The sequence below is a fragment of the Schistocerca americana genome, chromosome X, assembly GCF_021461395.2.
Source record: "Schistocerca americana isolate TAMUIC-IGC-003095 chromosome X, iqSchAmer2.1, whole genome shotgun sequence".
NCBI classification, from domain to species: domain Eukaryota; kingdom Metazoa; phylum Arthropoda; class Insecta; order Orthoptera; family Acrididae; genus Schistocerca; species Schistocerca americana.
In genome coordinates, this window is record NC_060130.1 from 728,844,875 (window position 1) to 728,871,329 (window position 26,455).

Consider the following 26,455-nt stretch of genomic DNA (forward strand, 5'->3'; position numbering starts at 1 on the left):
GCATGACATTCTCCAAGCCAACCAACATGGATTCCGAAACCATCGGTTATGCAAAACCCTGCTCGTGCAATTTCTCACATTATATCCTGAAAGCCACTGATCAAGCAAACACGTAGATGAAATAATTCTTGACTTCCGAAAAGCATTTTATTCAGTACCACACGAACGATAATAACGAAATTTGTGACTACATTGAGGATCTATTGGCAGGAAGGACGCAGCATGTTATCCTATCTTGAATGGCGAGTGATCTACAGATGTAGATTGGTTGGTTGTTTTGGGGAAGGAGACCAGACAGCGAGGTCATCGGTCTCATCGGATTAGGGAAGGACGGGGAAGGAAGTCGGCCGTGTCCTTTGAAAGGAACCATCCCGGCATTTGCCTGGAGCGATTTAGGGAAATCACGGAAAACCTAAATCAGAATGGCCGGACGCGGGATTGAACCGTCGTCCTCCCGAATGCGAGTCCAGTGTCTAACCACTGCGCCACCTGGCTCGGTCTCAGATGTAGAAATAGCTTCAGTAGTGCCCCAGGGAAGTTTGGATCCCTTCTTTTCGTGTTATATATTAAAAATCCAGCGGACGATATTAATACACTGAAGCACCAAAGAAACTGGTATAGGCACGCGTATTCAAATACAGAGATATATAAACAGGCAGAATACGGTACTGCGGTCGGCAACGCCTATATAAGACAACAAGTGTCTGACGCAGTTGTTAGAGCGGTTACTGCTGCTGCGATGGCAGGTTGTCAAGATGTAAGCGACTTTGAACGAGCTGTCATAGTCGGCGCACGAGCGATGGAACACAGCATCTCCGAGGTAGTGATGAAGAGGGGATTTCTCCATATGACCATTTCACGAGTGTACCGTGAATATCAGGAATCCGGCAAAACATCAAATCTCCGACATCGCTGTGGCCGGAAATAGGTCCTGCAAGAAAGGACCAACGACGACTGAAGAGAATCGTTCAACGTGACAGAAGTGCAACCCTTCCGCAAACTGCTGCAGATTTCATTGCTGGGCCATCAACAAGTGTCAGCGTGCGAACCATTCAACGAAACATCATCGATATGGGCTTTCGGAGTCGAAGGTCCACTCGTGTACCCTTGATGACTGCACGACACAATGCTTTACGTGTCGCCTGGACCCGTCAGTACCAACACTGGACTGTTGATGAGTGGCAACATGTTGCCTGGTCAGACGAGTCTCGTATCGAATTGTATCGAGCGGATGGCCGCGTAGGGGTATCGACTCCATGGATCCTGTTCAAGCCGATGGAGGCTCTGTAATGGTGTGGGGCGTGTGTAGTTGGAGTGATATGGGACCCCTGATAAGTCTAGATGCGACTCTGGCAGGTTACACATACGTAGGTATCCTGTCTGATCACCTACATCCAGTCATGTCCATTGTGCATTCCGACGAAATTGGGCAATTCCAGCAGGACAATGCGGTATCCCACACGTCCAGAATTACTACAGAGCGACTCCAGGAACACTCTTTTGAGTTCAAGTACTTCCGCTGCCCGTCAAAGTCCCCAAACATGAACATTATTGAGCATATCTGGGATGCCTTGCAATGTGCTGTTCAGAGGAAACCTCCACTCCCCTGTACTCTTACGGATTTATGGACAGCCCTGCAGGATTCCAATCTCAGATCTACTGTGAAAAGGAAACCACAGTGGAAATAAAAAAAAAGGTTTGATTTGCAACATTCAGCTACACCTGCCAACTACTTCTCCAAATAGTCGCCGCTCTGACTTAGACATTTGTAGTAGCGTGGCATAAACTTTTTGCAATACCCTCGTCGTAGAAGGCAGCCACCTGTGCTTTCCGCCAGTTACCTATACGTGTCTGTAGTTCGCTGTTTCTGCCACAATGCTGTTCTAATTGCTAGTGGCTCATCTGAGACACTTCCCGTCGAAAACGCTGCAGGAGCTTCGTTATTGCACCTGCAGTGTGAAGGAAATGCATGACAGCTACGTTATGTGGGCTGCGTGAAATCAGGAGGAACACCTAAGTAGACACTTCGAACTTGGAGGGAGACACTAAAAGTTGTGTGCATTTTTGCGTGCTCACTGTGCTCTCAGAATTGAATAGTGCGACATGACACTATCGATGGGCATACTAGAGACCCTACACGACACATCTGTGCCAAGATTCATTGGATTTTCACTGTTATTTTAATGACACGACCAATAGGAGGTTAAAAAAATAGTCGTCAACTGAAAGGAAAGCTGCACTAATATTCAGTCAATTCTAGATAAGGCTTCATAGTGGTGCAAAGATTGTTTTAATGTTCAGAAATGTACACCCGTGAACTTCATAAATCGCGAAAACAATGTATCCTGAAACTCCAATATCGACGAGTCACAGCTGGAATGAAACAGCTGATACAAATACCTACTTGTCACAATTCACGGGATTACTGGGTGGAGGCAAAGGCTTAGGTAAAGTAGGTGGCAGTCACCAGTTAATTGTTAGGTTACTGAGAATATGCAGTCAGTATATAAAGTAGATGTTTACGAAACTCTCGTACAGTCCACCTTAGAATATTTCTCGAGTGTGTAAGAAGGGATATTGAACGTATGCAAAGAAGGGAAGCAGTAATGCTAACAGGTTCTTTGACCCACGGAAGAATGTCACGGAAATCCTGAAAATCCTACACTGGTGGTCACTTGAGGATAGACGGTATCTATTCCGCAAAAGCGTACCTGCACAATTTTAAGAACCAGTATTAAATGAGGAATCTAGGAACACACTACGTATCGCTCACACAGATACCACAAAGACAAAATTAATCACTTCCCGTGCTTGATGTAATCATTCTTCCCGTACTCCATACGCGAATGGAACGCAAAGAAACCAAACAACAGTGCAATGGGAAGTATGCATTTCACAGTGGTTTGCAGAGTGAGGATGTAGATATATACATGTAGATGTGCTATCGTATCAGCACCTGACACCTAACTATGACGAACAGCTTCTTATGGAAATGTCATGCAATTTCTACAACATCCTACCCTACGCTTAATAACCGTTCAGGCACCATGTAAGATCTTGAATAATTCTAAAAAGACTGCAATTATAAGAGCCAAAGGACAGCATTAATTGAGAAAGGAGTGTGACAAGGTTGTAGCGTCTGCCCGATGTTATTCAAGGAACTAATTGAGCAAGCAGTAAAGGAAACAAAGGAGAAGTCTGAAAGGGGGCTTAAGTTGAGAAAGAAGGTTTGCCAATAACATAGTAAGTCAGTCTGTTCATGTAAAGTAATTGAAAAACCTGTTGGACGGAGCAGATGTCTTCAAAAGCGGTTATGCGATGAGCTTAAACAAAAGAAAAACCAGTAAAATGTAGTGGTATCGAATTAAAGCAGATGATACCGGTGGAACTGGGCAGTAAAATAACTGATAATGGCCCCAGTAGAGAGGATATGAAATGCCGACTGGCTATGGCAAGAAAAGCATTTCTGAAAAAGAGGCATTTGTTAACATCTAGTATGAATTAAAGGACAAAGAGTCTTTTCTGAGCATATTTGTCTGGAATGTAGTCTTGCGCAGGAGTGAAATATGGACGATAAGCAGTTCAGACAAGATGAGAAAACCAAGCGAGACTGTGCAGTGGTTAGTACACTGGTCTCGCATTCGGGAGGACGACGGTTCAAGCCCGTGTCCGGCCATTCTGATTTCAGTTTTCCGTTATTTCCCTAAATCGCTTGAGACAAATGCCAATATGGTTTCTTTGAAGCGGCTCGGCCGACTTCCTTCCCCATCCTCCCCTAATCCGAAGGGACTGATGACCTCGCTGTTTGGTCCCCTCCCCCCAAATCAATCACTCATTCAATCAAGACGAGAACAGAAGTTTTTGAAATGTAGTGTTGCAGAGGATTGCTGATGATTAGATAGCTAGCAGAAATAATAAATGAGAAAGTACTGAATCAGATTGGGGAAAAATAAATGTATGGCACAACTTGACTAAAAGTAGTGATCGGCTGTTAGGACACATCCTGAGGCATCAAGAAATCGTCAATTTGGTAATGGAATGACGTGTGAAGGGCAAATTTGTAGGAGTAGGCCAAGGCTTGAGTACAGTACGTTGAAATGGATGTGTGTTGTAGTTATGTAGAGATGGTAAGGCTTGCACAGATTAAACTAGCATGGAGAGTTGAAGGACTGAAGACTACAACAAGAGTAGCATTGTTTTAATGAAGCTCGCCTGTGGGGTACTGTAAGCTGCACATGATCAGACTTTAGATTCATGAATAGTTCACCGGTGAGGTACGGTGGAATCACTGCAAGAGATCCATTTCATTTTATGTAAATTTATTCGTAGTTGCGAATATGGACAACCATCAACTATAAAATGGAATGGCTACAATGAAAATTTGTGCCGGGTCGGTATTCGAACCTGTATTTCCCGCTTATCTCGAACGGTCACCTCACCATTAGGCTATCCAAGATCGTTTCAAGGCCAGACCCAAACTTCCGCAAGTCGTCAACCATGTTTCTCAGTATGCACTTGTAGATTCATTATGTATATTCCCGTACAGGGGCATGCACGATTCTGAACAACATAGGCACTACAGTATCGTATGAACAGTGTTCTTTTGGCAAATTGGATACATCCACTCGTGTAGTTTTCGACATACGCGTAGTTTGTGCTCTGTGACATGGAGTGAGCAGAGGTATACGAGTGTCATCCCTATCCGTATCGAGGTGTTTCTGGATGGTGTGGCTGCTCACCGCTTGTCGTTACTGACAAGAGAACCTCCCCATCGCACCCCCCTCAGATTTAGGTTGGTTGGTTGGTTGTTTGAGGTTAAAGGGACCAAACAGCAAGGTCATCAGTCCCTTGTTTTAAATAGACTCCATTCTGCTAACGGGACATCTCAGTATAGTCAGAAAAATAAAACGGATAAAGGGGAAACGTAAAAGGGCAGTCACGTTGTCATTAGTAAAAACAAATGAGGGAAGTTGGCAAGAGAACGAACCCAACACTATGCTGAAACAGCATAGGCAAGACCACCTGTGACTTAAAAGGTACAACTGCTATAATGCAGAAAGTACGTATGGGAATAGAAAAACTAACCAAGCCTTAAAAAGAAGGGGTAAAAACAGAGTAAAAGGGAAAGAAAAGAGAATTCCGGTCAGGGAGGTGAATCGGGAATCTCTGAACACTGCCTACAGTGGGAGACACCCAAACACTCACCGCCCTGCCCCAACACCAGAGGGAGATTAAAAACTTTAAAACTGAGAATAAAAACCACTCTCCCGGAGGAAATCTAGAACCAGAGAGACCATCCGGGAATCGTCAGCCAACATCAAAGGTAAAGTGTGGGGGAGTCTGTACTTAGCACGCAGAGCCAAAAGAAGGGGGCATTCAACCAAAATGTGGGCCACTGACTGGAAGGCTCCACAACCACATAGCGGGGGTGGCTCATCACGCAAAAGGAAACCATGGGTCAACCTGGTATGGCCAATGCGGAGACGACACAGTGTGGTCGAGTCCTTGCGGGAGAGGCTAAAGGAAGAACGCCATGGGCCTGTATTCACCTTAATGGCACGAAGTTTATTAGACAGTGGAGTAGCCTCCCAAGAATTGGCCCATGACTGTGCAAAGTGGGATTTGATGTGAAGCCGTAAATCCGCTGCAGGAGGGGTTACAGAAAACGGGGGGTAAGTAACTGCTCCCCCAGCCAAACGATCAGCGAGCTCATTACCCGGGATACCCACATGGCCCGGGACCCATAGGAAGTCAATGGAACAAGCAGCACGGTGAAGATCAGCGAGATGGTCATGGATGGCAGAGACCAAGGGATGGCGCGAAAAACACCGGTCAATAGCAAGAAGGCCACTCATCGAGTCCGTACATAACAAAACGCGGTTGTGTTGGGATTGTTTAATAAAGGTAAGGGCCCGGGAAATTGCCATCAATTCCGCAGTAAACACCCCACATGAGGGTGGCAGTAGATGATTTTCCGTTCCAACAAAGGACGTGAAGGCATACCCAACATGATCAGCAGATTTAGAGCCATCAGTGTAAAAAACAACAGCATCCCGAAACTCCCATAAAATTTGGCGGAAAAAGGAACGGAACACCACCGGGGGGATGGAATCTTTCGGACCGCGGCGGAGATCCATCCGAATTCGAGGCCGAGGAACTAACCAAGGAGGGGTGGAGGGGAGGGAGCGAGGAAGACAGGACAAAGAAGGAAGCCGAAAATCACGGGTAAGAGACGCAAGGCGCAGCCCAACCGGTAAACCCGCCCGAGGGCGGGAGTCAGGCGGGCGACGTCCATGGTCTGGGAATAGGATAGAATAGGAAGGATGAGCGGGAGAAGAACGGATAGTAAGGGCATAAGACACCAGAAGCTGGGACCGCCGAACAGAAAGGGGGGGGATCCCAGCTTCAACCAGGAGACTATCAACAGGGCTAGTAGGGAAGGCACCAGTGGCCAAACGGATACCACGATGGTGGACTGGATCCAGCACGTGCAGCGTGGAAGGAGCAGCTGAACCATAAACTTGACAACCATAGTCCAAACGTGACAGAACTAGAGCACGATAAAGACGGAGGAGGAGGGAACGGTCCGCACCCCAGGAGGAGTGGGCAAGGAAGCGAAGGACATTGAGTTTACGGAAACATCCTACCTTCAGGAGTCTGATATGGGGCAGCCAAGTGAGCTTGTTGTCGAAAAGAAGACCTAGGAAACGAAACTGTGGAACCACAGGCAATCTTTGTGCAGCGAGATAGAGCTCTGGATCAGGGTGGACCGTAGTACGGCGACAGAAGTGGACCACCCGCGATTTTAAAGGAGAGAATTGAAACCCGTGGGAGAGGGTCCATGCAGAGGCACGCCGTATAGCCACCTGGAGCTGCCGTTCTGCAGATGGCATCGAGGAGGAACTAACCCAAATGCAGAAATCATCCACATACAGGGCAGGGGCGACCAAGGGACCGACAGAGGCCACAAGTCCATCGATAGCAATGAGGAAAAGAAGGACACTCAAGACAGAACCCTGTGGGATGCCCGTCTCCTGGGTCCGTGGAGAACTAAAAGCAGTACCAACTCGAACTCTGAATGACCGATGGATCAGGAACTGGCGGATAAAAATCGGGAGTGGGCCCCGAAGACCCCACTGATGAAGGGTTAGTAAGATGTGATGGCGCCAGGCCGTGTCATAGGCCTTGCGAAGGTCAAAAAACACTGCAACCAAATGGCGGCGCTGGGAAAAAGCCTGCCGAACTGCGGATTCCAAGCGAAGCAAATGATCGAGTGGAGATCGTCCCTCTCGAAAGCCACACTGGTAAGGGGACAATAGATCCCGAGATTCGAGGACCCAAGTGAGCCGACGGGCTACCAGCCGTTCAAGTAACTTACAACCAACATTGGTCAAACTAATTGGCCGATAGCTGTCAACAGATAAGGGGTTCTGACCAGGCTTAAGGACAGGAACCACAATGCTATCCCTCCACTGAGCAGGGAAGTCACCCTGGAGCCAGATACGGTTAAACACCCGAAGAAGATGGTGCCGTTGTGGAGCACTGAGATGTTGAAGCAGCTGGTTATGAATGGAATCTGGGCCAGGAGCTGTATCATGAGAAGCAGATAGAGCAGAAAGAAATTCCCATTCAGTGAAAGGTTCGTTGTAAGATTCTGACTCACAAGTGGTGAAACATAAGGTGACAGCTTCAGCCTGCTGTTTTTGATGAAGGAAAGCAGCTGGATAGGAGGCCGACGCTGATGCCACTGCAAAATGGGTCGCAAGATGTTCTGCGAGAACTAACGGGTCCGTACAAATGCCATCTGGGAGGTGAAGGCCTGGGAGGGTGGACTGCCGATGGCAACCTTGGAGAGAGCGAAGTGTAGCCCATACCCGTGACAGAGGGACAGTGGAACCAAGGGAAGAAACGAATCGTTCCCAACATATCCGCTTGCTCTGTTTGATTAAATAACGGGCTTTAGCGCGAAGGCGCTTAAAGGTAGAAAGGCTGGCTACAGATGGGTGCCTCTTAAACTGTTGCAAAGCTCGACGGCGATCACGGATGGCAATGGCGATGGCCGTACTCCACCACGGGACTTGCCGACGACGAAATTGTCCAGATGAGCGCGCGACAGCAAGGTTAGCAGCGCGAACAATCGCGTCAGACACGTCACGTAGGACGTCATCAATACAACCCGACAAAGAGGGAGAAAACTCGACCTGTGCAGTATATAGAGGCCAATCGGCGCGGTGGAAAGACCAACGAGGTAACCTCTCCATCGGGGAGCGGGAAGGGAGCGTGATAATCAACGGGAAATGGTCACTATCACAAAGGTCGTCGTGTGGCGACCAGTGTAATGAAGGGAGGAGAGAGGGAGAAGAAAGAGAAAGATCAATGGCAGAAAAGGTACCATGACCAGCACTGAAATGAGTAGGGGAGCCATCATTAAGAAGGCACAGGTCGTGGTCTGCAATAAATTGGTCGATAAGAAGACCTCGTCTAGATGGAAAGGCACTGCCCCACAAAGGATGATGAGCATTAAAATCCCCAAGGAGGAGGAAGGGAGGAGGAAGTTGCTGAAGAAGGGTGGTTAAGGCAGCAGGTGTAAGAGTCCTGTCAGGAGGGAGATAAAGATTGCATACTGTGACGGCAGAGTCTAAGTGGACCCTAACAGCAACTGCTTCCAATGTAGTTTGGAGAGGAATCCACGTGCTAGCAATGTCTGTACGGACCAACGTACAAACGCCACCAGAAGCCCGCAAGGGTCCGACCCGATTTCGACAGAAAACACGGAACCCACGGAGGGTCGGTGAGTGAGCATCAGTAAAATGAGATTCCTGGAGAACCACACAAGCTGCTGAGTAGGACGAAAGAAGGGATTTCAATTCCGGAAGGTGACGATAGTAGCCATTACAATTCCATTGGAGAACCACAGAACGATGGTTTAAATGAGGGCTGAACACGCTAAATCCAGTCATACCGCCGGGTCCCCACCCGTCACCGACAAGGAGGGGGCGACATCCATGAACGACAGGTCAGAATCCGGTTGTGAAGCCGGGGAAGGGACCTCCGGTGACACCAGAGGCTCTTTGTCCCGGGACTTATGTTTCTTCTTCTTTTCAGGCTGAGATCGAGGAGGGCTGTGTGGCATAATGGAGCCAGCTGCAGCAAGATCAGGAACAGAAAGAGACCGGGCGACCGGGGGGCCGATAGACCGCGGCTCTCGCGGTCGCCGCGCTGCAGCAGACCTTTGACCTGGAAGGTGCCGGGAAGGGGCATCCCGGGAGAGGCGCCCTTGACCGGCAGACGCCGAAGGAGTGGGACACTTCTCCGGCTGGGGAGGGGGAGCGGCGCCCAGAGGAGAAGGTGTGGGAGCCGCAGGGGAGGGGGGAAGGAGAGGGGTCCGGGATGGGGGTAAGGAAGGGGGAGGAAGGGATGAAGATGTAACCAAGGCGTAACTAGATGTCATGGACACAGGGTGCAATCGTGCATATTTCTTACGGGCCTCTGTGTAGCTTAAACGATCAAGAGACTTATACTCCTGTATCTTTTTTTCTTTCTTATAGACTGGGCAATCTGCTGAACGTGGAGAATGACTACCATGACAATTTACACATACAGGAGGGGGAACACAGGGACTCCCCTCATGGAGTGGACGTCCACAGTCACCACAGAGAGGGTCCTGGGTACAGCGAGAAGACATGTGGCCAAAACGCAAGCACTTAAAACACCGCATAGGAGGTGGGATGTACGGCTTCACATCACAGCGATAGACCATAATCTTAACTTTCTCAGGAAGGGTATCCCCTTCAAAGGCCAGGATAAAGGCACCAGTATCAATACGATTATCTTTAGGACCCTTCTGAACACGCCGAACAAAGTGAACACCCCGCCGTCCGAGATTGTCCCGAAGTTCCTCATCAGTTTGAAGAATGAGGTCTCTGTGAAAAATCACACCTTGTACCATATTTAGAGACTGGTGAGGGGTAATGGACACGGGAATTGTGCCAAGATGGGTACAGGCACGAAGGGCCGCAGATTGGGCAGCCGAAGCAGTTTTTATCAGTAATGAACCCGACCGCATCTTGCTCAGGGAGTCCACTTCGCCGAACTTGTCTTCAATGTGTTCCACAAAGAATAAAGGTTTGACACCGGTGAAAGTATCCCCATCAGTCCTGGTGCAAACTAGATAACGGGGGAAAGGTTTTGCCCCTAGACGACGGGCCTGACCCTCCTCCCAGGGGGTAGCCACGGAAGGGAAGGCCGAAGGGGCAAGAGAAGCAGCACTTGAGGAATCAGTACCACGCAGAGAGACGGCCGCAGAAGAGCGGCCAGAGGTTTGGACCCTTATGCGTTTCATCGGCATAGCGTCCGCCCTGATACCACCCACTCCGATCAGGGGCTCTCCTCACGGGCGCCACCCAGCCACAGCAAGGGCCGTCTGGCACGGCGGCCATTGCCGGGAGTTCCGATGCTCCAGGATGACGAGCAACCACTCCAAGGCATGCATGAGGAGGTCACAGCTCAGGTATCAGAAGTGTGATCCCTGTGTGTTCAGGGGGCTCAACCAAAAGGGTACATAGCGACCCCACCACACGGGCTGGCTACCGTGCTGGCTATGCACCCTAGCATCAGACAACGACGTAGAAGAAAGGTGGAATATACTAGGAGGGCACACGTCGGAGACACTAGGTAAGGTGCTCTTCCCCAAATGGCTCACACTACGGAAAGAGAAATTTTGGAATGGAGGTCAAACCCCAGAGGGGGACCAAGGAATGCCAAAAGTAGGAGATGATTACGCAACAAAGCCAGAGTGTAAAACCAACAGAACCAGGAGGATAGCGGGGGCCAACATAAGCAAGGACACCAATAGAGGGAGAGGAGAGGGCGAGGGGAAAGGGGTATGGAGGGGAAAGGAGGGGAAGGGAAAGGAAATGCAGCCCGGGAGAGAAAGAAGGCTGCAATGGCTCGGGGCCCCGTGCTCGCCACGCACGTATCCACGAAAGAGTTGTGGACCCCCTGGGGGGCTCAGATTTAGTTATAAGTTGGCACAGTGGATAGGCCTTGAAAAACTGAACACAGATCAATCGAGAAAACAGGAAGAAGTTGTGTGGAACTATGAAAAAAATTAGTAAAATATACAAACTGAGTAGTCCATGCGAAGATAAGCAACATCAAGGACGTTGGGAGTCAAGGAGTGCCGTGGTCCCGTGGTTAGCGAGAGCAGTTACGGCACGAGAGGTCCTAGGTTCAAGTCTTACCTCGAGTGAAAAGTTTAATTTTTTATTTTCAGTTTATGTGGCAAACTCTTATGTTTTCATCACTATTTTGGGAGTGATTGTCACATCCACAAGAAAACCTAAATCGGGCAAGGTAGAAGAATCTTTTTACCCATTCGCCAAGTGTACAAGTTAGGTGGGTCGACAACACATTCCTGTCATGTGACGCACATGCCGTCACCAGTGTCGTATAGAATATATCAGACGTGTTTTCCCGTGGAGGAATCGGTTGACCTATGACCTTGCGATCAAATGTTTTCGGTTCCCATTGGAGAGGCACGTCCTTTCGTCCACTAATCGCACAGTTTTGCGGTGCGGTCGCAAAACACAGACACTAAACTTATTACAGTGAACAGAGACGTCAATGAACGAACGGGCATATCATAACTTTGTGCGAAAATAAAGAAAGTAAAATCTTCAGTCGAGAGAGGACGTGAACCAAGGACCTCTCGTTCTGCAGCTACTCACGCTAACCTCGGGACCACGGTGCTCCTGAGTTCAGAATCTCCTTGATGTCGCCTACGTTGCGCATGCACTACTCAGTTTGTATATTTTGCTTATTTTTTCACAGTTCCACACAACTTCTTCCTGTTTTCTCGATTGATCTGTGTTCAGTTTTTCAAGGCCTATCCACTGTGCCAACTTATAACTAAATCTGAGGGGGGTGCGATGGGGAGGTTCCCTTGTGAGTTACTGACGAGTCATTTGCTGAATTGTTACCCAAGTATCCGACGTTACAACCCACGACACTTGACGAAACTTATCCTCAAAATGATGTTGCCCCCTGCAGTTGCGTCTGGCATAAATTTTCTTCGAATCCAGTTATTCATGGTACCGGTACACCTTTGACACGGTGGCGCATGAAATCCCAGTGCCGCACGACCCATATGGAGATGGAATGTCCCATGCGCCGGGAACTCATGACAGTGATCTGGTTATATGCACTCGAACGTGTGTCTTGGCCGATTCTGCGCTCTGCTGTCATGGCGATTGCAGGTAACATTTCTAACGTCGTGGAAGTCACGTGGCACTCCTAACTACTCCATTCACGTTAATGGCAGGAGAGATGATTTCGCTACACAGCTGCTATTTCTACTTAAATTACTTAGGGATATACAGGGTGGTCATAAACAGCCTAAAAGCTTGTAAGCGTGTTGCAGGGTGGGCTGTACTGAGAAATGATTATTAAGAAAAAAATATGATACGTTGCGCAATTTGCTAGTTAATTAGCACTGAAGTTAGCCAATGAGAACGTAGTGCGCACAAATTCAAGCAGCCGGCCTGAGACGGCGTCGCCAAACGCGTTCGTCGTTTGGTTTCCTAAGATCGAACAAGAGCGAGATACAAAAATTGGACATAGGACGGCAGTAAGGATAGGACCCGAGTCAAAAGCTGAGCAGTCTCGTGCATTATCATCTACACTATGATAACAATTGACAATAATTGTATCTGGCAGGCTGCTTGAATTTTCACGCACAACGGCCTGATTGGCTAACTTCAAGGCTTATTAACTCGGAAACAGCGCAATTACCGAATTTTTTTCTTAACAGTTATTTTTTGTCGCAACCTACCATTATAAGCTTTTCAGACTGTTTCTGACCACACTGTACATAGTCTTTGATTCAAAGTTCATATTTGATCTTTCTACTGTCTTGACTATACGTGTGAATATTTGTGTTGTGGTTTAGGTCTATATGTTTACAGTGTCTGGAGGGCGGGAAAAATAAAACTGGACCAGCAAATATTTCATGTATCTTAAGACAGGCAATCCAAGTTACATGAGCGCCTCCTGGGGCAGATGATGTAAGTTGGATTGCCTTTTTTTATAGTGCATGAAATATTTTCCGGGCCAATTTTATTTAGCTTGCCCTGTGTGTAAAAGTTAATACGTGCTAAAGCTATAAAGTATGTAGTTTAACGTGTAGAAACTAATTTCCGTATTGGTCAATTTCTTTTTGAATTTTGATTGTAAACAATTAGGGTTATGATCTCTCACTTCCAAAAGCAGCACATAGCTGCTGAGAGAGAACCAACGCATGAATACAATTTAGAGCCAAGGCGGAGAGATCGACCGCTGTTCGATTGCATTACTGGCGACAAATCACTGGAAACAGTAATTAGCGTAAAATATCTAGAAGTAGCCATGAGGAGCGACCTAATGTGGAATGAGCACATAAAACGAATTTCAGGAAAAGCGGATACCAGGTTGAGATTCATTGGAAAAATCTTACGGAAAGTAAATTCGTCCACGAAAGGAATAACCTGCAAAACAACTATTAGACAAATTCATGAGAGTTGCTAATCGTCTAGCAATCTTACAAGGTTGGATTAATGGAAGAGATAGACAGTGTCCTACGAAAAGCGGGGTGTTTTGTTATGGTATCGGGTAACTGGCGCGAGAGTGTTACGGAGATGCTCAACAAACTTCACAGTGACAGACGCTGCAAGAGAGTCATTGTGCATCACGGTGAGGTTTACTGTTGAAATTCCGAGAGAGAACGGTCTGGGAAGAATTGGGCAACATATTACCTTCTCCCACTTTCGTACCGCTAAATGACCACAACGAGAACAGCAAAGAAATTAGAGCTCAATACAGAAGTTTACTAACAATCATCAGAAACAGAGATAGTGTCTGACACATCAAAATATCTTCATCCAGGCTTGAACTGTTGAATTAATACTTTCTGTTTCTACTTATTCTTTAGCTAGTAATTATATGCGTGAATTACGAGTTACAATTATCACAAAATCTTCAAAGCACCGTCATTTTAATCACTTGTTGACTATTTTTAATTTTTCCTTAGAATTATCACCTCTCTTAGTCTCATTTCCAGTTTCTCACATTTCTTTCTGACCACATATTAAAGACGAGAACTCTTTCTTTGAATACATTTATTAATTTATGAGCATGTATGTGCCTTAAATGCAATGTTAACTTACCTCGAAGAAGTTGATTGCATAGAACAGTGTTATATAAATTCCTGAAAACTGCTGAACGATAAAAAGCACAAACATGATTCCCAATGGCTTGTAGCCAGTGGGTTTCAGGAAGGACTTCATGCGCATGGGGAAGCTTGAAACGGCGAGCGCCCGCATGTCCTGCGATCTAACCATCGCAGCTAGCTGTCTCTTGTGTAGCGATTTCTGTAAAAAAAAGGGAAGATCGATTAATTTGGTGTATTTAGCTGTGTCTCCGCAATAATTTTTGTGGAAATATTATTAAGGCGCTAGCCCAGATTGTGACTGGACAGATGCCTAAGGTTTTTTTTTTAGTGTGATTAAAGAAAAGGAATTTAAGACGATCCAATCGACTCATTTTATCAGCGATCTTCCAGATTCATGCTTGCCAGTAACTACTGTTATAGCTAATCGACATATATCAGTACCTTTGCCACGAAATGGAACTAATTTTGAGTACATCATTTTATAAAAATTTTAAACTCTCACTTTTTTTATTAACGTTGTAGGGGTCCAATACTCCGTATATACGTCTTATGTCTTCCAGAGGGCTTCCATACTGTGGCCAGAAGAAGTATAACACGAATAAATGTAATGAGCGGGGTAGCGCTGTGGTTACCACACTGGATTGTGCTCCGTCGCTAGTGACCTCGCTGTCGACGGGACGTTAAACTAATCTCCTCCTCCCCCTTTCCTCCACGAATAAATGTAAAGGCACCTACAAAACATACAGGGTGAAAAGTATTTAAACCGACAAACTCTGGGAGGTTGTAGGGTACATCAAAACAAATATTTTCCCCTAATGTCAGTTTTTCCTATGAGGAGCATTTAAACCGGTAGAGGAAGATTTCTCTGGCGGCAAATGAATTAAACCAACAAACACTTTTCCATATTTTTTTTTTACCAAGAGACAACACATTAACACAACCCAATTTCAATTACAGTAGATCTTCAAAAATGCCTCCATTGACACGTAAACAAAGGTTACACCGTCGGATCATGTTCTGTCTGCACACGGGCAAAAACCCCAGGACTATCCTGAATTGTTCATGCTGCTGCTACAAATCCGGGCAACCAAATCCTCTTCTGATGCAACAGGAGTTGCGTAAACAAGGTTGCGCATCTCTCCCCACACAAAAAAGTCCAGAGGGGACATATCTGGGGATCGAGCAAGCCATGGTACAGGACCACCTCTGCCAATCCACGTTTCTGGGAACCGTCGGTCCAGGAATCGACGCACACGACGACTGAAACGTGCCGGCGCCCCGTCATGTTGGAACCACATGCGTTATCTTTAAGGGAGCGGGACGTCTTCCAGCAATTCTGGCAATGCTCTGACGAGAAAACTGTAATAGTGCCTGCCATTTAATGGCCTAGGTAGCAGATTCGGCCCAATTAAACAGTCCCCAACAACATCGACCCCCACATTAACGAAGAACCGCACTTGATGGCATGTGTATTATCCTCACTCCAAACATACGAATTGTGTATGTTGAAGACTCCATCACGCCCGAACGTTGCTTCATCGGTAAACAACGTAGAGGATGGAAATGTAGGATGCATTTCACACTGTTCCAGGTACCACTGCGAAAACTGTGCTCTGGGTGGATGATCAACTGGTTCTAGGTTGTGGACACGCTGTAAGTGAAATGGACGTAACAATTGCTCTCGAAGGACTGTTCTCACATTCGTCTGATTCGTCCCCATGTTACGTGCAATTGCACGCGTGCTGGTTGAAGGATCCCGCTCCACATGCTGCAAGACAGCTTCCTCAAACTGCAGCGTTCTTACCGTGTGACGGCGTCCCTGTCCAGGTAATCTGCTAAATGACCCGGTCTCTCGCAGACGTTGGTACACAGCAGCAAAGGTCGTATGATGAGGGACACGGCGATTAGGATATTGTTGTTGATAAACCCGCTGTGCAGCTCGTCCGTTGTGGTGCGCTACGTAGTACGCACCAACCATATCAGTGTACTCCATTAGTAAACAGAGACAATTCACTAATACACTGGTGGACAGCAGTTGCCTACAACTGAAGAGCGTAATACGCCCTCTAACAACTGAAGAGCGTAATACGGCCTCCACCGGTTTAAATAATCCTCATAGGAAAAAATATTTGTTTTGGGGTCCCCTACAACCTCTCAGAGTTTGTCGGTTTAAATACTTTTCACCCTGTATGTCTTCGCAGTATTCCCAGAAACACTTAAACGTGTTTTGTCAATTTTTTTTCAGCTCCGGACCTGATATTTTGGGCCTAGCACTTCGTCGCATTCACAGGTGCGGAGATGATCTCTTCAGAAGGTCTGCTTAAGGTACTTTGAAGGCTCGCTTTGGAGTGATGTGTTGGTTCCTGTTATCTTTCATATGCGTCTTTTATTGATACCATCGCTTTGTTTTGTGAAAAAAATGAATTTTCAGAATGAATTAAAACTTACAAATTAAATCATATGACTACCAAACAATTTTTCTATAAATATATTGCCATCGAATACTGAAAGCGACAAAACCGTGACTATTGAAAGGTTACGTTTTACAGACAGACAGTGTTAACTACTATTCAACTAAGTCCATATACTGGAATTAAACATGTTCCTCAACCCTGAATTCACGTGCTGTTTCAAATAGTTTCATCCGATTTTTCCAGACCACGTCTTCAATATGAAGGAAGACAGAAACTTGGTATGAATTTCAACTTACGTATTGAAACTAAAAGTTCACATTTTTCAACACTACAATTTGTCGATCTATGTGGTTGCCGGTAGGGGTCTCCTGGTGCAGCTAGGTCGCGACCTCACTCTTTCATTACCCAGTGTGCATCGAGTCTAGATGACAAAAGCCGGCACCGAAAGACGTTTTGGGTTCTCCGTTTCGACAGGTGCAATTCAGTTACAGTTGTGCGGCATGGTAGGTGACTGCACCCCCTGCAGATCCAAGAATTCGATGACCGCACCAGCAGTTTCAAGACACTGCTTTTCTGCGACGAAATCAGCGGAGCGTACACCGGAGGCTCACCGCTGCTTTTCGAACTACGCCTGTCGATGGTTTACTGGTGATTCCCCGGATATGCCGGTTTTATATCATGCTACATTACAGGGTGGCGTTGTATTGGTAGGGGCGTGAACAATTTGATCGAGTGTATGAGATCACAGGAGCTCATATTTGTATCTGTACATATTATAAGTTGAAGTCCATCACTGCGTTTTTCTGTCTTTAGATACGTTTTTCACTAACAGATAGACTGAGTCATGGGGAAGGTTTGTGTATGGAGGGTGAAGCAGCTAAGACGGGCCACTCAAGATATATCGAGAATGAATAAATATATCGATGTGCGGTTTTCGCCAAGTCATAGCGGGCTATAAGGCGAATTTCCTGACGTTTGCTTGTAATTTTTACTGTTTATGTTCGCAGAATTAAGACATCGACTGTTTTTTCATAGGGAACTGTAAAGTTTTTTCTGTGGCATTTGAATGACACTTCTAAGACAACTTCCGCAGCATAACATGTATAGGACTCGATCAAATAGTATCAAGATAACATCTCGGCAAACCGCTGTCCTGCGGCCAGGAGAAGATATATTTATGTGGATATGGTGTCTGTTCTGGCAATACCGGCCATGACCTTCGTCTTCGGTGCGGATGCACACGTATTACCCGAACTCTTATGGGACTTGGTAAGAATGTCTTTCACAAGTAATGAGTGTGTTGGGTAGGGACACTACGAATGTAGTATGTGGACATATACGGTGAGAATGTAGGTCTCGCGGGAGGCGTGCGCGAGATAGTCCCTGCAGTCGCTGTATCCTTTGTGCCCTGGGTGGCTCAGACGAATAGAGCGTCTGCCATGTAAGCAGGAGATCCCGGGATCGAGTCCCGGTCGGGGCACGTATTTTCACCTGTCCCCGTGGATATATATCAATGTCCGTCAGCAGCTGAAGGTATTAATATATAATTCTATTTTTGCCAGGAGAAGAGGTTCCACAAACGTCTGCCGTATTACACCGAAAATATCAGGGCGGGCAGGAATTCCAAAACCACACATCAGAGATTCAAAAGCTGTAACACGAAAACACGGTGCCGAAGCCAAAAAACTTGGTCTGTGGAGCAATGGAAGAAAAACATTTGGTCGGATGAGTCTTGTGTAACACTGTATCCAGTTTCTGGCGGAGTTAACGTCCCAAGAATGAAACATGGCAGAGGTTTGGTGATGATTTGGGCAGCCATATTGAGGTGTTCCATGGGCCCCATTGGTATTACTGCCAAGATTATGTGATCATTTTGGTTGATCAGGCCCATCTTATGGTGCAGTTTTTGTTCTCCACTGGTGATGCTGTTTTCCAGGAGGACAGGGGTCCCATTCACACAGCTCGGGTCAACCAGGACTAGTTTTGTGAGCACAAGGATGAACTGCCGCATCTCCCCTGGACACCATAGTCACCATATTTCAATATTATAGGGCCTTTGTGGTCTGCTTTGGAGAAGACGGTGCGTGATAGCTATCAACTTCCATCTTCGTTTCCACTACTTTGCAGGAAGGATGGTGTAAGATTCCTTTGAAAACTATATAGGACCTGTATTTGTCCATTCTGTGACGACTGGAAGCTGTTTTGAATGTCAACGGTTTTCCTATATCCTATTATTAATGGTATTATGTTGTGTATTTGGTGTTGTCCACCCTCTGTACTTTCTGAAGCTTTCTCGCACTTACCGAAAAGAAGGCTGTTTTTTACAATTTACGGGCGAATCTTAATATTGTTCGAGGTCACAGGTGACGTAATTTTAATGACACGGTTAGTATTGGCTAAATGTCATTAGGAATTTTTTAAACAATCTTGCAGTCGCTGTAGTTGTTATTTACCCCAGTTGAGTGAGTCAGCACTCCATTTACTACAATAGGTGGTTTACCTATATTATAACCTAGTGTATGTTTACTTCCTGTGAAGTCTCGTCAAGGACAAATTTTGCACCCCTACCAGCGACACTGTTGGAAATGAGAAGGCAGATTACTACAGTCATTGAGGACATTATGTCAGACTTTCTTGAAAGACAGCCGCATCAAACATGTACAACATATGTACAACTTGGCTTCAAGAAGGCTTTAGCAATTACGACGCCATTGTCATATGGTTTTTAACCATAGGCGTGAAGAAACTGCAGAAGTTTTTTGGTACTATATCCTCAAGAAGTAGAAGAAGAATGGGTAACTTTGAGAGATGAAATAGCGAAGTTAGCAGAGGATCAAGTAGGTAAAAATATGAGGGCTAATAGAAATCCTTGGGTAACAGAAGAGATATTGAATTTAATTGATGAAAGGAGAAAATATAAAAATGCAGTAAATGAAGCAGGCAAAAAGGAATACAAACGTCTCGAAAATGAGATCGGCAGGAAGTGTAAAATGGCTAAGCAGGGATGGCTAGAGGACAAATGTAAAGATGTAGAGGCTTATCGCACTAGGGGTAAGATAGATACGGCCCACAGGAAAATAAAAGAGACCTTTGGAGAAAAGAGAACCACTTATATGAACATCAAGAGCTCAGATGGAAACCCAGTTCTAAGCAAAGAAGGGAAAGCAGAAAGGTGGAAGGAGTATATAGAGGGTCTATACAAGGGCGATGTTCTTGAGGACAATATTATAGAAATGGAAGAAAATGTAGATGAAGATGAAATAGGAGATATGATACTGCGTGAAGAGTTTGACAGAGCACTGAAAGCCCTAAGTCGAAACAAGGCCCCGGGAGTAGACGACATTCCATTAGAACTACTGACAGCGTTGGGAGAGCCAGGCCCAACAAAACTCTACCATCTAGTGAGCAAGATGTATGAGACAGGCGAAATACCCTCAGACATCAAGAAGAATATAATAATTCCAATCCCAAAGAAAGCAGGTGTTGACAGATGTGAAAATTACCGAACTATCAGTTTAGTAAGCCACGGCTGCAAAATACTAACACGAATTCTTTGCAGACGAATGGAAAATCTGGTAGAAGCCGACCTCGGGGAAGATCAGTTTGGATTCCGTAGAAATGTTGGAACACGTGAGGCAATACTGACCCTACGACTTATCTTAGAAGCTAGATTAAGGAAAGGCAAACCTACGTTTCTAGCATTTGTAGACTTAGAGAAAGCTTTTGACAATGTTGACAGGAATACTCTTTTTCAAATTCTGAAGGTGGCAGGGGTAAAATACAGGGTGCGAAAGGCTATTCACAATTTGTACAGAAACCAGATGGTAGTTATAAGAGTCGAAGGGCATGAAAGGGAAACAGTGGTTGGGAAGGGAGTGAGACAGGTTTGTAGCCTCTCCCCGATGTTATTCAATCTGTATATTGAGCAAGCAGAGAAGGAAACAAAAGAAAAATTCGGAGTAGGTATTAAAATCCATGGAGAAGAAATAAAAACTTTGAGGTTCGCCGATGACATTGTGATTCTGACAGAGACAGCAAAAGACCTGGAAGAGCAGCTGAACGGAATGGACAGTGTCTTGAAAGGAGGATATAAGATGAACATCAACAAAAGCAAAACGAGGATAATGGAATGTAGTCGAATCAAATCGGGTGATGCTGCGGGAATTAGATAAGGAAATGAGACGCTTAAAGTAGTAAATGAGTTTTGCTATTTGGGGAGCAAAATAACTGATGATAGTCGAAGTAGAGAGGATATAAAATGTAGACTGGCAATGGCAAGGAAAGCGTTTCTGAAGCCGATAAATTTGTTAACATCGAGTATAGATTTAAGTGTCAGGAAGTCGTTTCTGAAAGTATTTGTATGGAGTGTAGCCATGTATGGAAGTGAAACGTGGACGATAAATAGTTTAGAGAACAAGAGAATAGAAGCTTTCTAAATGTGGTGCTACAGAAGAACGCTGAAGATTAGATGGGTAGATCACATAACTAATGAGGAAGTATTGAATAGGAGAGATGAGAAATTTGTGGCACTACTTGACTAGGAGAACGGATCGGTTGGTAGGGCATATTCTGAGGTATCAAGGGTTCACCAATTTAGTATTGGAGGGGAGCGTGGAGGGTAAAAATCGTAGAGGGAGACCGAGAGATGAATACACTAAGCAGATTCAGAATGATGTAGGTTGCAGTAGGTACTGAGAGATGAAGAAGCTTGCACAGGATAGACTAGTATGGAGAGCTGTATCAAACCAGTCTCTGGACTGAAGACCACAACAACAACATCCTCAACTGCACAGCCAGACTTATTTCAACCCATACTGTGAACGAGCGTGTTTTTGGTCAGTATAGAGACATTCATATCCAAAGGTTATGACTGTGTCATTTCAAGTACAGGATTCATTCTTTTTTTTAAATTCTACATCAAAATTTATCAGTGCTGAATGTAACAGCAGCAACAATAATTTCTGCGTTGTAGTCAGTTCATTGAGACAGAGTATTACACGTCTTTCTTGGTTGGTTGCAGTACTTAGGTAAATTCTGTTTGCATAAAATCAATCATTAAAATTTTAAGAGTATATTAAATTTTTTTAGATGACAAATATCAACTTAAATTGTCTTTTAAAAGATCTGATGTAACGAAGGGGTGTCGATAAATATCTTGCCTGTTTGGTTCTGGTTCTCCAACGCAAATTCTAACATTAATAAAACATAAAAGTTGAATGTATAGATTTCATTATCAAAATTCTTTCCATCAGAACGTGGCGATAGTAAATACAAAGTAGCAGAGTTGAATTTCAGGAGGAATTGCTCAAGGTGAGTTTAGTCAAGTTTCCTGTTCCAATGATAAATGCAATCACTATTTTAGTGAAAAATAGAAATTATCAAAACGATAATTGACGGTAAGCAATGAAGTGCGGCGAATACTTTGTTGCTACATACAACGACCCCATAGTTTTTTGCCTACTAAACGCTTAAGAAAAAGTTCGGTAATTAAAATTCAGTCAGGTCAAAGAGGGCATTATAGTGTAACATAGTGTTGAAAGTGTCGGTATTGTTGCTTGTATTCGCGAGTTCCGAATTTAGACGCTACGGAAGACCGACAAAGTCCTAGCAAGGTCACGCTGTTTCACAGTCGCTACCAGACTCGTAAACACAGACGCAAAAAGAATACTTACAAAACCAGCGACAGAGTCGGTATAATACTGATAACTCGCTGTGTGGCAGCATGCTGACAGAGGTCTCTCAGTGGAGCACAGAAAGCTGGATGTAATATGGCGTGAGGTCAGCGTAAGTACAGCGTCAAATGGGGCTGGCTCCTCTACGCGAGACCGTTGAAGGAACGGGAAAAAGACTTAGTGTGTCAATTAGAGAGCAGTAACGGTGCATTGTAGTGGTGTTTTTCATTACAACATGACCCGGAGACATTTGGATGACTTCTCACGGAGAAGAATCATCGGGAAACTGGGAGAAGGACGAAGTGCGGCGAGTGTAGCCCAGGAGTTTGGTGTTGCGCTACCCTGTTGAAGAGGCAGGAAGGGACTTAGTTGAAGCAGCGGGTGCAATTGCAGCCACGTTTAACAGCACTGCAAGACACGCAAACTCGTGCTCCACAGTGGCACGGCGACTGCATGGGGTTAGTCTTTTTGCCGGACGATCAGTACACTGTGTTCCGTTGACACCTGCAGATCGGCGGCACCGTTTGCGATGGTGCTAAGGGCATAGAGACTGGTCCAACGAAGTGTGCGATCATATGCGGTTCTTGAATGAGAGCAGATTCAGTCTGAATAGTTATTCTGGACGTCCCCTCATATGGCGAAAGGTGGGAACACGTAATGCACCCAGGAACATGGTCGAAGGTGATCGTTTTGGTGATCGAGGCAAAATGTTGCTTGGGCGTACTGACTTCCACATCTTTGAATACGGTACAATCACCGGACATCGTTATTATGACACTATACTTCTTCCCCAAGTGTGTTTTATCAGGCGTTCACTCGGTCCCGACTTCATTTTTATGGACGATAATGCACGACCGCATGGAACAGCGCAGGTGGAGGAGTTCTTGGAACAAGAGGATATTCAGTGAATAGACTGGGCTGCCTATTCCGCCGACTTAAATCCCATGGAGTACGTGTGGGATTTATTGGGGGTGACGTATTGCAGCACGTGCACATGCATCAATGAGTGTCCAGCGGTTGTCAAGCGCGTTGCTGGAGGAATGGAACTCCTTACCAACCTTATGGCCAGAATGGCGGGATGTTGAAAATCATGAATTGCCGCCTACGGTGATCGCACATCCAATGAAGGACCATGTCTCGCCTTTTATAATGTCCAGCGGATCATCATAGATCGCGGCGATTTCAGTGGAACTATACTGCTGGCCATTAAAAGTGCTACACCAACAAGAAAAGCACATGATAAACGGGTATTCATTGGACAAATATATTAACTGATATGTGATTACATTTTCACGCAATTTGGGTGCACAGATCCTGAGAAATCAGTACACAGAACAACCACCTCTGGCCGTAATAACGGCCCTGATGTGCCTGGGCATCGAGTCAAACAGCGCTTGGATGGCGTGTACAGGTACAGCTGCCCATGCAGCTTCAACACGATACCATAGTTCATCAAGAGTAGTGACTGGCGTATTGTGACGAGCCAGTTGCTCGGCCACCATTGACCAGACGTTTTCAATTGGTGAGAGATCTGGAGAATTTACTGGCCAGGGCAGGAGTCGAACATTTTCTGTATCCAGAAAGGCCCGTACAGTACCTGCAACATGCGGTCGTGCATTATCCTGCTGAAATGTAGGGTTTCGCAGGGATCGAATGAAGGGTAGAGCCACGGGTCGCAACACATCTGAAATGTAGCGTCCACTGTTGAAAGTGCCATCAATGCAAACAAGAGGTGACCGAGACGTGTAACCAATGGCACCCCATACCATCACGCCGGGTGATACGCCAGTATGGCGATGACGAATACACGCTTCCAATGTGCGTTCACCGCGATGTCGCCAAACACGGATGCGACCATCATGATGCTGTAAACAGAACCTGAATTCATCTGAAAAAAATGACGTTTTGCCATTCGTGCAGCCAGGTTCGTCGTTGAGTACACCATCGCAGGCGCTCCTGTCTGTGATGCAGCGTCAAGGCTAACCGCAGCCATGGTCTCCGAGCTGATAGTCCATGCTGCTGCAAACGTCGTCGAACTGTTCGTGCAGCTGGTTGTTGTCTTGCAAACGTCCCCATCTGTTGACGCAGGGATCGAGACGTGGCTGCACGATCCGTTACAGCCATGCGGATAAGATGCCTGTCATCTCGACTGCTAGTGATACGAGGCCGTTGGGATCCAGCACGGCGTCCCGTATTACCCTCCTGATCCCACCGATTCCATATTCTGCTAACAGTCACTGCATCTCGACCAACGCGAGCAGCAATGTCGCGATACGATAAACCGCAATCGCGATAGGCTACAATCCGATCTTTATCAAAGTCGGAAACGTGATGGTACGCATTTCTCCTCCTTACACGAGGCATCACAACAACATTTCACCAGGCAACGCCGGTCAACTGCTGTTTGTGTATGAGAAATCGGTTGGTAACTTTCCTCATGTCAGCACGTTGTAGGTGTCGCCACCGGAGCCAACCCTGTGTGAATGCTGCGAAAAGTTAAACATTTGCATATCACAGCATCTTCTTCCTGTCGGTTAAATTTCGCGTCTGTAGCACGTCATCTTCGTGGTGTAGCAATTTTAATGGCCAGTAGTGTAATTTCTTGGAGCAAAAATATCGCTTCTCTTCGTCTCATTGGATATTTCTTTCAGTTTCCTTCTCTACTATACTGTAGCTGTTCTTTCTATATATGGTCAAAGTTTCATCGAGCTATGTTGTGTGGCAATGGAACGTCATAGGAAACTACTTTCGGCCATAATTTTGCACACTAGTGCGTGTTCAACGTTTATTCACTGATATCTATACTCACTGTCTTCCAGGGCTGGTTAGAGACAACGCTCAGGCCTCATATGAAGTTCTGCACCTCATCTCAAGAAGATTATAGAAAGAAGAGGAATAGCATTCTAAGAGCTCCTATCTCTGCAAGGAGTGTATGGCAGTCTTTAATTGACAGTGTAATCAAGTTCTTTATGCGTGAGAGCTGCTTCGAAGATACCAGGTCAAAAATATTTAAATACTCAGAGCATGCTATAAGTTAAAATTAAAGCAATTGCTTTAATTTGTAAACGATCGCTGACCACGCAGCCATGATGAAAACTTTAAGCATGTTATAAGAATAAAACACAGCTCTGCGTTTGACCATTTTTCAGCCTTCGAACTCGTCTGGAAAATGAACTAAAAATAGCAACCAAAAGAGCCATCTCTTTAATCTTAGCATCTAAAATGGTTAAAAATAGCACAAGAGATTCAATTCAATGGCAAGTACTAAACTAAACTTACGTTTTTGCCACCGAACCATTTGAGCGATGCCTCTGCTTCGTCAACTCTTCCTCTTGCAATGAGCCAGACTGGGCTCTCGGGAATGCACGTCCATACGAGAATTATTGGTACAATTATGTATATCATACTCAGCCAGGAGCAGGTTCGCCAATGTAGTAATGCTCCTTCGCCGTAGATTATAAGCATTCCTAGAAAAAAAGAGCGAACAACGTTTCATTCTGTTTTACGAGAAATATATCCGACACGTAAGATTTCACAATTTTTGGAGGAGGCCAATATATTTCTGCATTCAAAATAACTCGTAAACTGTTTAGAATAAAATGAAATTAAAAATTTAAAGAAACTCTGAAAGTAATGTGTGTTGATGAACCACGACATCATACCCCTGCAGCTGTCATTTTGACCAAGTCAAGTTTGCAGATAATATCATTTTGATTTACTTGTGAGCTGTGTACCAATGAACATGCAGTGAATGGAAACTGACATTGCAAGTCGGATTCAGACACAATGCACAAAACGCGACATCAACATTCTCTAAAAAATCTTAGAGGTCAAAAGTCGTCTATTCGTTTTGATTTAGAGTAATCCAGATAGGTGCTACCTTTTCCGATTATATCTTCAACCAGTTTTAATTGTCTAATTTGCTATTACTTTGATGGAGCCACCTTTTCCCACATAACTACAGAATTTCTTTTCCCCGTGGACTTGAAAGGGGACCGGGAGGAGGCTAGTAATTTACTTACTTCTTGCATACCACATTCATGTGTCGTGTTTACAGTGTCACACGTTCCTGGTAGCATACATTCTTTACTAAGATGGCCCAACAGAGGGATGTTACGGGTATGGTACGAACATACGTAGGCGCAGTTCACATCAAACAATCC

The 26,455-nt window shown here is 45.5% G+C and overlaps 1 protein-coding gene across 1 annotated transcript in view; it reads right to left on the reverse strand.

The window, feature by feature from the left end:
- LOC124555772 (facilitated trehalose transporter Tret1-2 homolog) overlaps nucleotides 1-26,455 on the reverse strand; it is a 313,195-nt gene that overhangs the window by 39,230 nt on the left and 247,510 nt on the right. Inside the window, exons 6-7 of the mRNA XM_047129820.1 lie at nucleotides 25,572-25,759; nucleotides 14,202-14,405 (exon numbers count right to left, since the gene is read on the reverse strand). Coding sequence (XP_046985776.1) covers nucleotides 14,202-14,405; nucleotides 25,572-25,759 — 392 coding nt within the window. The remainder of the gene's footprint in view (nucleotides 1-14,201; nucleotides 14,406-25,571; nucleotides 25,760-26,455) is intronic.